General features: G+C 46.0%; 2 protein-coding genes and 1 long non-coding RNA gene across 6 annotated transcripts in view; 2 read left to right on the plus strand and 1 right to left on the minus strand.

The window, feature by feature from the left end:
- The window catches only part of GALNS (galactosamine (N-acetyl)-6-sulfatase), a 50,132-nt gene extending 40,668 nt beyond the window's left edge, over positions 1-9,464 (plus strand). For all 4 annotated transcript variants that reach the window (XM_083513696.1, XM_083513699.1, XM_083513700.1 and 1 more), the window contains 2 exons: positions 4,419-4,536; positions 7,288-9,464. In XM_083513696.1, coding sequence (XP_083369822.1) covers positions 4,419-4,536; positions 7,288-7,374 — 205 coding nt within the window. In that variant the 3' untranslated portion in view covers positions 7,375-9,464. The remainder of the gene's footprint in view (positions 1-4,418; positions 4,537-7,287) is intronic.
- Positions 9,465-11,649: 2,185 nt separating this feature from the next.
- APRT (adenine phosphoribosyltransferase) lies at positions 11,650-16,514 on the plus strand. Its single transcript, XM_083513852.1, has 5 exons — positions 11,650-12,080; positions 13,058-13,161; positions 13,724-13,857; positions 15,280-15,358; positions 16,133-16,514. Exons 1-5 carry the CDS (start codon positions 11,977-11,979, stop codon positions 16,273-16,275), a joined length of 564 nt encoding a protein of 187 aa, XP_083369978.1. The 5' UTR covers positions 11,650-11,976; the 3' UTR covers positions 16,276-16,514.
- Positions 16,311-16,983, minus strand: LOC310711670. Its single transcript, XR_014528560.1, has 2 exons — positions 16,859-16,983; positions 16,311-16,660 (listed from the first exon to the last, which is right to left on the minus strand). It is a non-coding gene; the product is annotated as an uncharacterized lncRNA (long non-coding RNA).
- Between the last annotated feature and the right edge of the window lie 248 nt (positions 16,984-17,231).

The following is a 17,231-nucleotide window of genomic DNA, read 5'->3' on the forward strand; positions in this document are numbered from 1 at the left end:
GTTTTTATCGGTGGGAAATGCTTTCTCCAGCAAAGACTCCTATGTTACCAGATCCTTCTTTGTTTTGTCTTGAGTCAGGGGGTGAGGCACACAACTCATTGCAGATGGAAAGAGCTGCACCACCTGGCTTTGCAGGCATTTGGATGCAGAGAGAGAGAGAGAGAGAGAGAGAGAGAGAGAGAGAGAGAGAGTGTACGCAGATACTTAAACAAAGGAAGAGAGAAATACAAAAAAGCTATATATATATTTACAGCTTGGCTTCTCATCATTCAGATTCAGTAACCTCAGACAGTTCTGTGAAGCTGGAAAGGGGAGTGTAAAGGCTCAAAGATTAAGATCATCATAGCCCAGGGAGGGAGGCAATATATTAACACCAGCTCCTTCCTTCCAGCCCCAAACTGAGTTTTCACGGCAGGCCACGGCGGGGTTAACAATGGAGTGAGTTGTGTACAGATTTTGCTTGGAGTGGGAGGGCAATGAGAACAGATTGCAGAAGCACAATTACGCTAAATGAACTAAACACACGCCACACCTGTGCCTGGGACCTTGCGCCTCCAATCCATCCCTGATTGGCTCTCCGGGGACTTCCTGGAGGTAAAGTGTCAATTAGTGTAATGACCCTGGACTCTGTCCACTCTGCTCCTTCATCCTGAGCGTGGAATAATTCTGCGTACACAGGGGGAATCTCTCCGAGCAAACTCCTCACAACACCACCTGCTCACCCTGGCGCGCTCTTCCCTCTCATTCTTCCACTGCAATTCCCATCCTCCCTTTGGCAGGCTTGAAGAGACGGAATACAAATTTAGGGCGGCCCAGGGGCAAAGCAGCCTGTCAGTTTGCTTAGACAATAGGCGTTCCAAACACCTGTACAGGCATAGCACCAGCAGCAGCATGAAAATTGCTGTGGATTCTGGTCATTCTTTCCCTCATGATTCTTTTTCCTCCCTTGGATAATGCAGAGGTGGGCATGACCAAGCAGCTTTTCTTTGCAGAGCAGGGGGTATTGTACATCCCATATGCAATCTATATGTGCACCAGCCTGTTAACCAGTTCAAAAAGCTGATGAGGATAAGTGCAGGAGAAGACAATATCTCTACAATCTGCGCTGCTGGCTCTCTGCTTTTGTGTGGGAAGATTTCCTGTGTGCACCCCAGTGAAATAAACAGCCTCCATCACCCAGTGCTGGCTGATGCCCATGTTCCCTGCTTTTATTAAACTTGACAGCAATGTCTGGTGGGCAGCTGTAAGAAGACAGACAGGTGAGGTTAGTGCGCCATTGCCTTGCTCCATTGTGGCTCGACTTGGCCTTGCATAGCACTGCACGGGAGTGAAAAATTGGGGAAGAGCAAAGCAGCTGTGAGCTGTTCTCCAGGAGCCTGTAAATTTGCACAGTTCCAGTAAGCCATAATTTGGCACATGAACCAGGCCGTTGCCTCTTTCTGTGTGTGTTAATACTATATGATAATAATACAATACTATAGATCTTGCTCTACTTATTTTTCCCCATTGCCAGTTGTTGGGAATGACTTGCACTGTTCTTTCTTTGTGTGCATATAAATTTTATGCTCACATTACTAATTTCTTGAAATGCCTTTGCATTTGTTTTCAGTGCCACAACAGTCTGTTTGATGCAACAGATCAACAGGGCTACCCCTCTTAAAAAGTGGGATAGTGGGTTCAGATCAAAGCAGGCCCCTATTTTCCAGAGACTTCAGCAACCTGTTCTCACAGTGGCTAAGCAGATTCCTACAGGAAGCCTACAGGCAGGGACCTGAGCACAACAGATGACCTTAACAGATTGGAGAACTGGGCCAAAACTAACAGAATGAATTTCAGTAGGGACAATTGCAAGGTTCTGCACTTAGGCAAAAAGAACCAGCTCCACAAATATAAAATGGGGAACACCTGGATTGCCAGTGGTACATGTGAAAAGGATCTAGGGGTCTTAGTAGACCAGAAGTCAAACTTGAGCCAACAGTGTGATGTAGCAGCAAAAGAAGCAAATGCTATTCTAGGGTGCATCAACGGATGTATAGTGATCAAGAAAATGGCTAGTAGCCACTGATAGCCGTTGCCTTAAAAGCTTACCTGTATCTGGTTGGCTACTGGGAAGCAAGATCCTAGGCTAGAGAGACTGCCATTGGGTCTCCTCCAGCAGTTGGTTCTTACGTTCTGTGGCAGAAGAGGTCACAAATTCTCTCTTCGCTGAGATGAAGTCTGTCATTGTTCTCCAGAATGCAATTCCTCCTTGCAACCTTCCTTCCACTTTGTTCTGAGCCATGCTTAGATCCATTGGACTGTGTGTGTGTGTGTGTGTGTGTGTGTGTGTGTGTGTGGAAGGCTGCCAAGAAGATATGGTATTTATAGCACTTACTGGAAACCGTTGGCGTGTTCCTCGGTTTCGAATGTGATTGATTTTGGAGAAGGAAATGCTCTGGAGCCCCCGGGGCCAGTGGGCAGCTCGGACCAGAAGTAAAGGGGGTCCAGGGTCAGGCCTGAGTGGCATTGTTTCTATTTTATCTCCAAAAGCAATTTGCAGTTCTTTGTTTCCTAAGTGACTCTTAATATGATGGACAAAATGAGATCACTGGGTATTAATCCTCCATTTAAGAAGTACTTGAAGTAATACCACAGTGAAAGGGAACGTTAAGCCACTTAAACAAATACCTGCTGAAGTTTATAATCCTGATAAGAGTAAGGGGTGGGTTGTTGGGGTGGGGGAGAGTGGGAGAGTGGGAAGGGGCCTGGTTTCCTGCTCCTCCTTAACATTCACAGGCGAGTCAGTGAAAGCCCTCTTGTGTGAAAACAATGCAAGGTGTCCAACCTTGTCTTCGTCTTCTCCATCATCTCTCACCCATCTTCAAGTTCCCTCCATCATCTTCTGTTGCTTGCTTCTTGCATCCGCATAAGCCCTGCTATTAATTTTAGATTGTCTACCCATTACATAGGTGGTCATGCTCTTGGCCTTTTGAAATTGTAGCATTGATTAACCTTCATCAGCCCAAATTGCCTCTTGCCACATGTTCTGCATATATCCTTCACAACCTTTTCCACTGCATCCGTTACTTTTAATCTTTGCCGTATCCAATTATTAGTTTTTCCAACTTTTTACGATATTTCTAACATTGCACGTTCCACGATCTTAGGAAGTTCTAATTCAAGTGACTTTTTGTATAGACCAAAGTCAACCAAGGTAAAGGTCTTCAGTGTGTGTTCCCGTGTGGGGCACACACATTGCCACATGCTCAGAATTGCTCTCTCCACCTCTCAAAGCTGCTGAAGCCACAATAAGACATCTTGCAACCGAGATCCAGGCTGGATCTGGATTGGTCATAGCTTTGAACATTTAAACTATATCAGCTTTGGATGATTGCAGTGTCCAAAACAGAAATAAAGATTTGGATCACTTGGTGTTGAGTTGTTGAAGGTGTTGAAGTAAGTAAGTAAAATATACTCTCGAGATAATATATTCCCTTGAACATGTCAGTGCTTTGCTCACTCTGTGGCAGTAGGGTGGCAGTGGAGGAATTCACATCTATTTAAATGGGTACCATTCTGTGAAGCATAACTTGAGTCAGTCCACTTTTGTGTTCCTGTGGCATGGAGTCTATGTCTATTACCTTGGGAGCAGGCAGAGGGTGAGGCAGATGCTGTGATGCTCCCTGTGTATCCACGGCATCTTGGGCCTGCTGAAGGCCAATCTTCGTATTCTATGCTATTCCTAACAGTGTTTTAAGCATCCAGGTCCAGGAACCATCTGAAAGCATGGTAGCAAGTGTGGTGGGCCCTTAGGGTTGAAGCCGAAGGACTGTTTTTTAAGCTGTCTAGGTCTGATAATCCCTAATTCAACCATGAAAATGTCAGGCTTGGGAGAACTATGTTGTTGTTTGTAAATTAGAATCCAAGGATCCACCAACCAGAACCAGGCTCAGAAAGGTAGTTCAAGGAGCAGAGCCAGTTTTCTGCTGCACACCCCATTAGCCGCTTGCTGGGATGATCTCTGTGTACAAGCTGTCTGTCTACCATCTGCCCACTCCTGCCCTAATGTGCGAACTCCATGCATCCACAGCCGTGCAGCAAGTGAAATTTTAATCTAGACTGTGCTGCACCATCTCCAGAGTGAGCAGAAGTTGTCATTGATGGCTCTCCGCATCTGCCACTCCACATATGGGTTGAGTAACTCAGCACAAGCCACAGCTCCGTGATAGAGCACCTGCTTTGCCTGCAGAAGTCCCTGGTAGATCTGGTAGCAGGTGGTGAATAGTTGCTGCCAGTCAGAGTTGACGATGCTGGGCTAAATAGTCAAAGAAGTCTAATGTGGTATATCACAGCAATCTCCCATCCACCACACCAGGTATGCTAGCATTCCTTGTGTTTACATCTCTGTCGTACCTGATCTCCTTTTTCTGCCTTTCCAGTTTTTCCAGTGCTGAATACCAAAGTGTTATAGAAAGAATCTCCCCCATCGTCGAGCAGCACAAGGAGACATTGCTACCTGGGCAGCCTCAGCTGAACGTCTGTGACAAGGCGGTCATGGTAAGGGATTAAAATGTAAATAAGCATAAAACCCCTTGGTCCTTCATGTAGTCTGTGGAGCTTATCTCCCCTTAGGTTGGGCAACTCAGAACATCATCTTTCCCTTTTTGCAGGAAGTGCTTCATTTCACTAGGAGTTTATGTAAAAAAAAAAAGTCCATGCATTTCTGTTGTCACTATATCTTCCTTTGTGAATTCAAAGAGGCAGCAGCACTGAAAGACCAGTTCCATACATATGGAAATGAGCCTGAAAAGTCTCTGTCCATCATCACTGAGGCATCTTTCCTCTTCTCAGCTTTTGCAGTGCCTAGTATGTGCTTTGGATGCAGTAGGTCTTAGGTTCGACTCCTGGTATCTCCAGGTATGGCTGGGAAATAGCACTGTCTGAAACTCAGGAGATCTGTTGCCAGTTAGTGTACATGGGACCACAGCACCTTGAAAGAGGTAGAAATTTGACCCTTGCGGTCATAAAATCTAGGAGAGTCCAACTCTCTGTGAGAAACTTCAGCTTCTCTGGCAACTGAGGCTTCCATCTGTTTGCCTTGCACCGCTTCCACTCTCCTTCCCTTTACATTTTGGAAGTGATAGACAGATTATGAAAACCCTGTTAATTGTTCTTTAAGTTGGCTGGAGCCCTCCTTCCAAGAGCTGAATGCCTGCAAAAATGCCCTTTGCTGTGATTGCCAGGCCATCATTGCCACCTGGTGTTAGCAGTGCAGAATGCAAAGCCTCACTCACCAGCAGCCTCTCGAAAACTATTTCCCCCTGTAGGGCTCTCACATGAAACAAAGCAGATAAAAATAACGCAAACAGCACAGAGCGGGCAGGAATGACCTTTAATAAACTGACAGCTGGATTCTCCCATGGATGGGTGGGCTTTGCAGAGAGACGCCGAAGGAGGGAGATGGTGATGCGCTTGGCTGCCCTTTGAAGGTGATTGATGTTGGGCCAAGCGTGTGCTAGGTGCAGTACAGAATATGGATGTGAGGCATTCTCCGCCTCAGAGGCCTTGCAGCCTTTGCTGGATGAAAAAGACCAAAACGGAGGGTCATAGATTGACTAATGAGCAGCAAAGGTTCAAATGAGGGAAGGGACAAATTGGAAGAAGGTAGGGTGGCTTATGAGGGATGTGCAGCAGAGAGCATTTTATGGGGACTGAGAGTGGCTCATGCAGAAGTCTAGGCCCTCTTGACTTGTCCACACTACCTGATGAGGAGTGAGGGCTTGACTCTGTATTGCTGGTTTTCACTTGCCTTCTCCAGAGCTGCTTTCAGCTCTGTTCCAAATAGAGTTGATTTCCTTATTTATTACCTGCCCTTCACCATAAGGTCCCAGGGTAAGTTACAGTGATCTGAAAATACAGTATTAATAACGTTTTAAAACAAATGACAGCCACAGGAATTGGGTGGGGCCCAAAATATTATCTATCTCAAGTGTCAGAGGCCAGAGTAAATGCTAGGAATAAACATGCCTTTGAGGGATAAGAGGCTTTTCCAGCACAAGGGCGAAGATGACAGAGCCAGAGGGACCCAGAGATAAGGGTGGGAGCGAGGAAGCTCACTGGATGAAGGGCTGAGGTGAAGAATTTGAGGGAAGGCACTTTGGCACTTTCTCCCCTGGTGCCCCAGTTGTGTGACCCAGTGCCATCAGTCACACCCTTGGAGAATTCTGTGCTGCTCATCCTGCATGGCATCTAAAGACAGGCTGTTTGGTGACTAAAGGCCCCCTTGAGACTTCTCAGGTGGGTAGGTTGCACTCATTGCCTGGTTGTAACCAGTCGCTTCTGGGCTCTAGGAGGGATTTCTCTTAGTGGAGGGTGTCCTCTTCCTCCTTCCTGACATTGGCTGTCTTCTACAAAACTCAAGCAAGGGCATGATAATTCCGGTGAACCACAGAGGTGTCGAGGCTGAGCTCTCCTGTTTCGGTGTCGCCATGTAAATGCCTTCTAATCCATCAGTTGGCGGGCTAATCCATCAAACTGCTCATTAAAACACAAATGTTCTTATCTGTCTCACCCTTGGCCTTCCGAGACTGCTGTCTTCTCCTGAGCGCTTTGGGTAATCTCCGCAAATATGTCTGTGCAAAATAATTATAGAGCCTTTCAAAGTCTAGGGCTGTTTCTCTCTTCCTGTCAGCAATACAAAGGTTTGCTCACTTATCACGATGCCAGAAGAGGGATTTGAGACAGCCCCAGAATAATGCAGGGATAGTGCGGCGGGGGGGGGGGGGAGCTAATACATGACCCTGTTGTGAAGAGGACAAGGCAGCCCAGTCTGGTGGAATGGGGTTTTAGCATGTGGGTCTTTGCACTAGTTTTACCATCCTGTGCACAGGGTGTAGTGATTCTTGAATGTCACTTTTCTAACAGAAATAAGTTGTTGTTGTTAATAAAGTGCCTGAGCCTGGGGTGAGGAACCTGCATCCCTCCAGACCTTGCTGGATTCCACCTCCCATCAGCCCCAGCCAGGAAGGCCAGTGTTCAGGGGGGATGGGGGTTGGAAGCAGAGCATCAGAGGCTTTCAGGTTAGCTACTTCTGGCCAAAGGTATCCTAAGTAATGCACAAAGTGTTTGGTTTTTAAAAACAAAACAAAACAAACAAACCAACAGCCCCTGCCTCCAGGCTACCAAGGTGAGAGACATCATCTGAAAATGGGAGTGGGTTGGGATATAACAGGAAAGCAAGCAAATTCAGATACTAATTTTTCCTAGTGATTTGTGGCTGACCCAGTTTCTCTTCCTGTCTTGCAACAGAATTGGGCTCCTCCAGGCTGTGAGAAGATAGGGAAGTGTTTGAAGCCTCCCAGCCCCAACCCTCAAAAGTGCTTTTGGCCCCACTGAGCATCTCATGCCTGACCTGCTGGAGACAGGGCTGCTGCGGATCATTTCTTCAGAAAAGGGGCATTGTGGGAAGAAGCCCAGAGTGTTTCCCTCCTCTCTCAGGGTTACAGCAGTAAATCTATATGAATTCAGCCTCTCAGTACAGACAGGGCCAAGGTGCTGTGAGCTTAAGACTATTTCAGATATTAGGACTGGAGAGCCTGCCTTAGTCCTTTGCTACTCATAAGTTCCTTTGAGACTGAGCCCTCAGTTATCAGTTGTGATCATCTCTCACAGCATTCTGCTCCCCTCCCACTGCCTAGAATTGGAAGTTTGTCCTGGAGCTCAGGAACCCTTCTGGACCTGATGAGGCAGAGCATCTTTGTGCCATCTAAAAATTGTTAAGCGTCAATGCCAGTATTCAGTGGCTCCAGCGAATGTACAGTGTTGCTTAAATGTGCTTGGAGCAAAGACTGCTGCTCACTGCATGCAGTGCCAGCAACATTAGTCTATTGGCTATAATGTCTCACATACCCTCTGCAGGCCAGCTTTGGCAGGTGGACAAGACTACCCACCTGTCAATCACCAGACATCATAATGGTGTCAAAGTTTAAAGGAGGTTGTTGCATCCTCCTTTGAGGATGTTATTCCAGCACCAATCAGCTGATTGGCACTGGAACTGCAATTAACTAGCCATATCCACCATTCAGCTGATCATTAGTTACAAGGAAGCCCCTTTGAAGTCTTTGCAGAGAGGACAAGGCACCTAAAATTGAAGTCTTTTTTCCCTTTGCAAAGAAAATGGTCTCTACTCAAAGTGCTTTCTCCAGCTTTTTCAATACAAACTGCTTTGTCTCTTTCTTTCTTTCTCTTTCTTTCTTTCTTTCTTTCTTTCTTTCTTTCTTTTTCTTTTTAAGCTTTTTGTATTCAAAACACAGGAGGAAGTGCTTTAAATCCAAGTTGCTTCCTGTAGTCCCCTTGGCTGCACTAGATAACTTCCTAGTGCAGCCAATCCCAGCTGATTATTGGGGCTTTGGCAGTGCAGGGCTCTCTTCGAGCACTAACAGTCAGCTGATCAGTGGTGTTTGCAGAGAGTCCTGTATTGCACTTCATAAAGGGCCCCGTAGGTGCCCTTTTGGGCCCAGCTATTACTTTACCTGCATCTCACATCTGATGCAATATATGTTAGCAGTTGTAGGGCAGGTGAGTGTGGCTCAGCCAAAATGGTCTGGCCAGAGGCTCCCCACACCTGAGCTATATTATCAGTAGTTAATGCCTCTGATAGCTAAGTGGAACTTCTATGTTTAGAGGCAGTCTACCTCTACATGCCAGTTGCTGTGGGATGGAAGAACAACAGGGTAGTTGTCATCACGCCCAGCTTGTGGGCTCCTTGGAGGCACCTGGTCAGCCACTGCTGGAAACAGATGGCTGGCAAGGTAAACCTTTCTTTGGTTATTTTGCTGTGCAAAGAAGTGTTCTCCATTGCCAACATTTCTTTTAAGACTTGGTCTCAAATGGTGCCAAAATATACATTTTCAAGAAGTGCCAAAGGTTAATATGAATAAATGTCTGCTGCTGCGATGTTGTTTTTAGTATGATTAGAAGAGTTCTGTATGTTTGTTGTTAACTTTCAAGAAATACTTTTGTCAGCTTTATAACTTTCTTATTGTGTGATTGTAAGAAATTAAGACCAATATAATATGTGATCTACAAGTGCTGTGTGTCTCTTCCCTGAGTTCCTTGTTGAATGAGATTGTGGAAGATAATAAGATTTGAAATGCAAATCCCGGCGCGCAGTATTTTAAAATGTGAGAAGTTGGGGAAGGAAAGGAGAAGAAGTGCCTTGGGGGCCCGTCATGCTAGAATTCTGTCTGATAAGCCAAGCCTTTTGGTTTAAGCTGTGATGGATTTCTTCACATGCCTACACCAGCAAAGTCATGTTCCACTTCACTAAGTGGATCCCAGGGGAGACATTGAAAGACTGGCCTCTGCCATGGATTCATTAAGTAGCCTTGAGTAAGCCACCTTCTCTGTCAAACTTTATGACAGTAGCCTATCTCACAGGGTTGTTGTGAAGACAGATCCAATAAAGATGGCAAAGTTGTAATAAAGATGCTATCTATAGCCTTCTCCTGTGAAAAGGAAGGTGTTAGGGTTGTCACAGAAAAGCCGAATTGGTGGCGAAATTGCAGAACAAACTCAACTGCAAAACAGAACCCCCCTACAATTCCAATCACTTCCTGTCTTTGGGGATATAGCTGTTAAAAAAGCTCTGTGTTCCAATGGAAAGTTGCATGCTTGGGTCAGTGTTTGTTTCTTCTGTTGCTAAGGACTGGCCAGCTTGGGCCAGCTGTTGGGGGAAAGGATTTTTTCTGGTGGTGGAGGAGATAATTTGTCTTTGAGAAAATCCTAGTATTAGCAGGGACAGCTGTGAAAATAGCCTACACAGTGACCTTCTGCTTCATCACCCACCCACCCCGTTCTCTGTCTTGCCCAACAAAGGCCTTTCTGAGAAATGCAAATCCTTCTGGATGGATGTGACCTTTGTATAGGCTTTCAGCTCAACTATATCCCTTTAAAGAAAAAATAAATATTCTCAGCAATGGAGACTGGAAACAGGGAAATGGCAGTGCCCCACAAGCACCTTGTGTGGTGTTCCTTCACCCAAGATGCAGTCTTTTCTGTCTTATCTAGCCTGGCAAAGAGTTCTGTGTAACTTGAAAGCTTGCAGACTGTACCATGAATGTTGGCTATTTAGCTGATCTGTGGATTCTATTCTAATGGACCAAACCGTGTCTGCAAGAAGATTAAAAATGCCTTGCACAAATCATATTAATTGAGAAGTATGTTCAGGGTTTCAGCCACATTCTTACAGGAACAGAAGCAAACCTTTACAACTGGAAATCCAGTATTGTCAAGGTGAGTTCTAGAAACTGTCCCTTCTGCTCCACAAGGGGGCTTCATTGGACATCCGGCTTTGAACACATCCACTAGGGTTAAACAATCTGCACTGACCGCCTATTGCTTACCAAGCCAAGTTCAAGGTTTTGTTGTTGCCGTTTAAAGCCCTAAACTACATACTGGGACTTCAGCTAGTGGGTTGGGGCCAACAGTTTGGATCACGGCATGATCTAAAGTGGGTCACAGCAGCAGCATGGCCAACATACAGATATATGGTTAAATAAATGAGAAACATGTTCCCATATGCATGTTTGGATTAGAACTGGGTCTTTGGTTGGAAAAGGTTGAAGATATGTTGTAGCTATTACTGCAAATTTTTTATGCTATTTTTGTGATGTACAAATGACATGAGAAAACTTGGTCTATTTATTTGTATAACTTATAATTCCTATGATCCTTGTTTATAAAACCCAATAAAGTTACTTAAAAAGCAAAAAGTACACAGAGGCTGGCCACCTACAGATTGCCAAAGGACAGGAAATGCATGACACAAAATGAGGACACCTTTGCATTATAACAGACGCTTCAGGTTACAGACTCCGCTAACCCAGAAATAGTACCTCGGGTTAAGAACTTTGCTTCAGAATGAGAACAGAAATCATGCGGCGGCAGTGGGAGGCCCCATTAGCTAAAGTGGTACCTCAGGTTAAGAACAGTTTCAGGTTAAGAACGGACCTCCAGAACGGACCTCTTAACCCAAGGTACCACTGTATTTGCATAAACCAATTATATTTGCATATTTTAAGGGGGAAATCACAATGATTTAAATATCAGAGGGGGGAGGAGTTGTGTGCTTGCTTGATCTGCTAATTACTGGTAGGCTGGCTTATCTTTAAACCAGACTTGGACTGGACAGCCAGTGTGGTGTAGTGGTCAGAATGCTGGACATGGGAGACACAGGTCTGAATCCCCACTCAGCCAGGAAGCACACTGGGTGACTTTGGGCCAATCACTCTCAGTCTAACCTACCTCACAGGATTGTGAATTATAAAAATGGAGGAGGAGGAGAAAACGATGTCTGCCACCTTGAGTTCCTTGGAGGAAAATTAAATAACACAGAAAACAAAGAGAGGACTTTTCCTCTGGAAAATAGCGCACAAACCCACTCCAAGTCCTCGTAGCTGCAATAACCCCATATTTTCTGACCCCAACTCTCCTCCTCTGCGTGTGCCTTGTGTCAAGATTCTCGATTGTAAGGGAGGTGGGGCAGGGACCTGACCTTTGCAAAGTATAGTTCGCGTTGATGACGGCTGCAAGCCAGAGAGCGGAAAGCCAGGTGTGCAAAACCACCAGTCTCTGCTGATTCACCGGCTAAATATGCAAGAGTCCTGCCTCGCCCTTGAGTACCCGCTGGCAAAGTGGAGAAAAAGAACTCTCCGTTTTTAAAACCAAAAATATTTAACGGCCTTGGTTCTGTGCACAAAGCTGGACCTTAAAACTCATGGTAAGTAAGGAGCCACTAATTATTTGTGGTTAATATAACCCCGCATAGATAGGGACCTGGAGGTTCTAACTTTCTTTGCTCACTCCACCCCCGCCAGCCGCGCAAGAGTGGTGGTTCCTTACAACTAGCGTCCCCCCCCGCCGAATGGTTTCTCCCAGGAGGACGACTCTGCCACGCATGCGCGTGGCTTCGTACCGGGCAGATTGGCTGCTCTAGCCATGGGCGCTGAGTTGCGGCAGCTGCGGCTGCAACAGAAGCGGCGGTTGGTCCAGGAGCGGATCCGGGAGTTCCCCGATTTTCCCACGCCGGGGGTGCTTTTCCGGTAAGCGGGACGGGTAGCGGCCACTTGGGGCTATATGTGATGCCGAGGTCTTGTTCCCCTGAGCATGTGCAGAGGGCAGTCCTTCCCACTCCCTTGGGGAAGCGCTCCTGTTGCCAGCGAGCCACTACAAGCTCCCGGCGACTGGGGAGAGGAAAATGCACTCTGCCCATGCTCCGAAGCACACTTTTTTCTGACCGTAAACTTCTTCCCTCTGGTTGTCGAATGCCCCTCATATAAGAGGCTCCAGGGCTCAGATTAAGCCGGTGCTCGAAGTAGGGGTGGGGTGGTCGTTTTCTAAAAACATCCCTTTATTTATTATTACGCCCTCCATGCGCCTGGTGCTCTCCAAAGTACCAGCAGGGCAGGTCTCTGGAGCAGAGTTTGCAGTCCAGAATCATAATCAGTTATGTGCGCAGTTGCTACATGATTTGCCCCAGGACTGCAGAGATGAAAGGAGGCCCAGGCTGGTTTCTGCCCTCGATCAGGGGACAAAGTAGAACCAGGAGGCTGTGCTTCTGCCCTCTCAGCAAGTATGGGCATCCACAGGGGTGGGCGAGACATGACCCAAAACTCCCTGACTCCACAGTCTGTTTCTAGCATGCGTGGAACCTGAGATATGAGACAAAATGTGTAGCCATGATTCTTCTCGTTTTCTGGCCTGTTTCCCCCTTTCAGTGTTTTACTTTGCTCCAGCGAAAAGTTCCTGCTGAGGCCCATGCCCCAAAGAGCGCCATAGCAAGTGGAATATGCCATCTGTGGGCCAGGGGACGTGACTGAAGTGATACCTAGCTTTCAGGTTTGACTAAGCCTAGAGGAAGTGGGAGAATAAGGAAAATACACAAAAGGCTGGATACCTGTTTGCTTTAACTTCATTTATAAAGCAGCTCCAATGCTGGATCCCAAATATTTTTCTTCTGAAGGATAATTCCCACTCACAAATAATTTCTTTTGACAAGTGCTTCTTTTTCCCCCCATAGAGATATCACCCCCCTCTTAAAGGACCCGGTTGCCTTTGCAGCTGCAATTGACCTCCTGGAAGCTCACGTCAAGGCCTCACATCCCCAGGTTGAGTACATTGCAGGTGAGTCAGGGGCCAGTTTGTCTTTAAAGCTCTGGAGGGCACCAGGTTGGGGGAGGCTGTCCTTGAGAGAAAGTCAGTGGATCTTGAGGCCATCTACAAACATGCTGCATCCTGACAACAAATCTTCCTCCCTTGACTCCTCTGAGTTCTCTGTGCATGCTCAGATGCACTCTTGGTCAAATGTATATGCCAATGCTGAGCCGCTGAAACCAGACAGTACTCCCTTTAAATCACAAAGAGCTTGGCATTTGCTCCACTTAAGCCTCCACTGAATGGCCTCACAAACAGCAGCAGAAGTTTCTAAACCTGTGCCTGGTTTCTCCCTGGTCTGCTAACTTTCTCCTTGTGGGGGATTGCACTGCATAGAGAAGTATTATGTCATGTGAACACGCGCTGCCCTCCCCCCCTGCAGTGTGAAGACCAGAGACAGGTTTACAATCTCATCTTCCTGTCAGCAGGTAGAACGCCTCACATACCACACTCACTGTGCCACAACGATGGGAGTACCGCTTTTAACTTTGAGGACTGAGAAAGTAAGCTGCTTCTTCTCTGCTTCTGACAGGTCTTGATTCCCGAGGATTCCTTTTTGGACCAGCTTTGGCACAGAGATTGGGAGTTGGATTTGTGCTAATACGGAAGAAGGGGAAGCTACCAGGTCCCACAGTGTCTGTTGCCTACTCTCTGGAATATGGCCAGGTATTGGTGGGGGGTTTTTTCTAGGGGGTGGAGGTGGGGGCTAATCAAAGGATTTCAAATGCAGCTCTGGTGGAGGGGCTTCTAACGATCGCCCAGTGTTGATTTATGCTGGCTCAGCAGGAGAATGCAAAGCCATTTTTTTAAAAAGTGTATTATAATTTTTAATTTACCACATTTGTACACCAAAAAATCTTAGAGCAGCTTAGCAAAGTCAGCTCTAAGACGGTCTCTTCCCTCACGCTCACAATCTAAAAAGACATGACACATGAGGAAAAAGGAAGAGGGAAAAGCTCAAACACAAATTCTTTTTCCCCTTTTTTATTTGCATTTTCAAAAACAGGAACAGAGCACACTTCACCCCCCCTCCGCCTGCCCCACTTACGACTTTGTACCAAATACAGCATGTATACATATACCATATAACTTCCCTTCCACCCTTTTCCTGGTTCCTTTGTTTTTCTACTCCATGTAATCACATCTTTTTAATCATCCAGTTTGTTATCTATTAAAAAAGTATTTCAACGCTGCTGGATTTACTTGAGGCCTGCTAAGCTATGTATTTTTTTATACTGGTTCTTATCCATTCCTCCTTGTATTCCTTCTCTTCGTTTTCTCTTATCCTGTTTGTCAGACCATTCAGTCCAACATATTTGAACATTTTACACTGCCATTCTTCCTTAGTGGGTACTATAGTTGTTCTCCACCTTTGTTCCAATAAGGTTCTAGCTGTGGCGGTGGCATATAGTAATAAACTCTTGGTTGTTTTTTTACCTCCGTTGTTACCATTCCCAAGAGGAAAATCTCAGGTGTTTTGGGGAAAGTTTTCTTTTTAATATATATTTTTTAATTCTTTATATATAGTTGCCCAATATTCCTTAATTACTTTACAGGACTGCCACATGTGGAAAAAGGATCGCTCAATTTTATTACACTTCCAACATCTACATTTTTCTTTTTTTAGACATTTTCGCCAATCTGATGTGTGTTGAACACCATCTGTGGGTCATTTTCATATTTTATCGCATAGCATGCCATGAAATTCATATTCACTTTCCACAGCTTTTTGCATATTTCATAATCAATATTGTGACCCACATCTTGCCAAACACAAGTTCTTACGGTTCTTGGAAGTTACAACTGAGGCAAGTGGTGTTTCTGGCTGCCGTTTGCTTGATAAAGAGTAGCCCCACCCCTGAAGTCCTCTTTCCACCCCAATCCCCATCAAATCCCTTATTAACATCCATGCCACTGTTCTTCCCACAGACAGCTGACTTGCTGGCGGTTGAGTCCTCCCTGCTCCCTCACCAATGCCAGGCAGTTCTGTCCCACATTTTTGGGTGATGAGCCCCCCACCCCAGGATTCTGGCCACTACATTGCCCATTCAGCAAGCTTAAAATCCACCCTTCTTATGCACCCCACAGGCAGAGCTCGAAGTTCAAAGCGACGCAGTGAACCCCGGTCAGAATGTGCTCTTGATCGACGACCTGCTTGCCACAGGAGGTGAGAACAGGGCAGATACTGAGGCTGTTGAGTAGATTGGCAGTCGGGGTCCTCTCCAGTTCTGCAGACACCCAAATGGAAGATGACGCCCCCGCTGGCTTAGCCCAAAGACAGACTTGTCATGTCCCTCTTTATTCCTGCTCTCTTGCCTGCCCAGGACCTTGTGGATTCATTGTGGGTACTGGTCAGCACTGGGTGACATGCCAGGCTTTGCTTGCTCAAGCCATGTTTTTCCTCCTTAATCTCAAGTGTGCAACATGATAGTTCTGCACCCGAGAGTGGAACAAGTCTGCAATCTCCATGCTAGACTCGACATGTAAGCAGATCTCACAGCTAAAACATTATCCAGCCTCATTTTTCTGCCTTTTTGTTTTAGTTTCCTTCTCAAAAGTTGCCTTTCAACTTGTGTCACATTTTTCCTGAGGAGGAATTCTGGAGAACTTGGAAGCTTGCTTCCATTTTTTTACTTGGTCCTAATTACCCAATTGCAAAGACATGGCGTAATGTTGGCCCACTTGGGTTTAAAATGGGATTTAACATATTGGTGGAGCATAAGGTTGTGCCCTACCCCACACTGTTAAAAGCAGCATGCTCTGAGTGCCAGTTGTTGGGAATCACAAGTTGGGGGAGAGATATTCCCATAGCTGTCTGGTTGGCCATGGAGGGAACAGGATGTGGGCTCCAGCTGTGGGTTCTTCTCATGTTACAATCAACGGTAGCTGAATAGTGCAGGTTTTTCTTCTGCATGAGTTAACATCCCCGTCTCTCATCTAGGGACCATGCAAGCTGCCTGTGAGCTGATGAAGAAGCTGGGGGCTAATATCCTGGAGTGTGTGGTACTTATAGAGTTAAAGTCCCTTAAAGGGCAAGAAGCCATCAAGCCAAACTCCCTCTACTCGCTGCTGCAGTATGACTGATACCCAGGAGTGATCGCCTGCCTCAAGCCTTGTTTCAGTTGAGACGGCCTTGCTGCCTTCCTCTGCCAAACAATTCTTGGCTTTGCATTGTTGCCTGCAAGCTTTCTTTCCTTTTTTTTTCTTAAAGTGACCCTTGCTCCCATCAAGTTGCCGTTGTCACCCTGGACTTTGTAAGTGAAGGGCTAATTATTTAAGTGCCATGGGAGAGGCTTTTATTATTATTAAAAGCACCAAATGAAGCTTGGATTTTTATTTAAGGCTATCTCCTTGTAGGCAGTCTTGGGGATGACTTGCTCACCAGAACCCAGGCCTAGAGGCTTCCCAGAGTCAGCCTTTTCAAAACAGAAGTCACTTACACCTTTTAGAAAGCAAGAGATTGTTATTCCTCTATGCTTATTGGGGGGGAGGGGGCAGGGAGAGCCAGCCTGGTGTCCTTGAAACATTTTGGACTACAGTTCCCATCAGCCTCAGTGAGCAGACATGATGGAAGATGTAGTCCTTGCAAAAGCTTGAATGTGCCCCCAGGGCAGGGGTGCCTAAGTTTGGCATCAGTCTTGGTTGCTAAATTCCACCAAAACCACACCAGCATATTATGGGCATCCTCTTAGAACACTTTGGACGAGCTGCACCCTGAGCATTTTCCCTGATAGCTATGGCTTGCGGTTCTGCACAGGTCTTTCTTTTGGCACTGGAATGGAAAAGTACTTCTGTGCTCAAAATAAAAAAAAAATCCTTCCAGTAGCACCTTAAGAGACCAACTAAGTTTGTTATTGGTATGAGCTTTCGTGTGCATGCACTCTTCAGATACTTCTGTGCTGTCCCAGATTCGAAACTGCTTGTAAAAAAAAAAGTGTCCCTTTCACATAATGTACAGTTGAGGAAGAGAACCAGGTAGTAAAAACCAGTGACTTAAAACCATCCAGTGTAAGAGTAGAAACATTTAAATTAATGGACAT

The sequence above is a fragment of the Podarcis liolepis genome (assembly GCF_965112155.1).
Source record: "Podarcis liolepis genome assembly, chromosome: 7".
Classification (NCBI taxonomy): Eukaryota; Metazoa; Chordata; class Lepidosauria; order Squamata; family Lacertidae; genus Podarcis; species Podarcis liolepis.

Bases quoted from the DNA above. Each gene is read 5' to 3' on its own strand.
- APRT (XM_083513852.1), top strand. From the start codon at position 11,977: ATGGGCGCTGAGTTGCGGCAGCTGCGGCTGCAACAGAAGCGGCGGTTG. The intron at 13,162-13,723 runs GTGAGTCAGGGG...TGCTTCTGACAG, and splicing joins CCAGGTTGAGTACATTGCAG to GTCTTGATTCCCGAGGATTC. The intron at 15,359-16,132 runs GTGAGAACAGGG...TCTCTCATCTAG, and splicing joins CGACCTGCTTGCCACAGGAG to GGACCATGCAAGCTGCCTGT.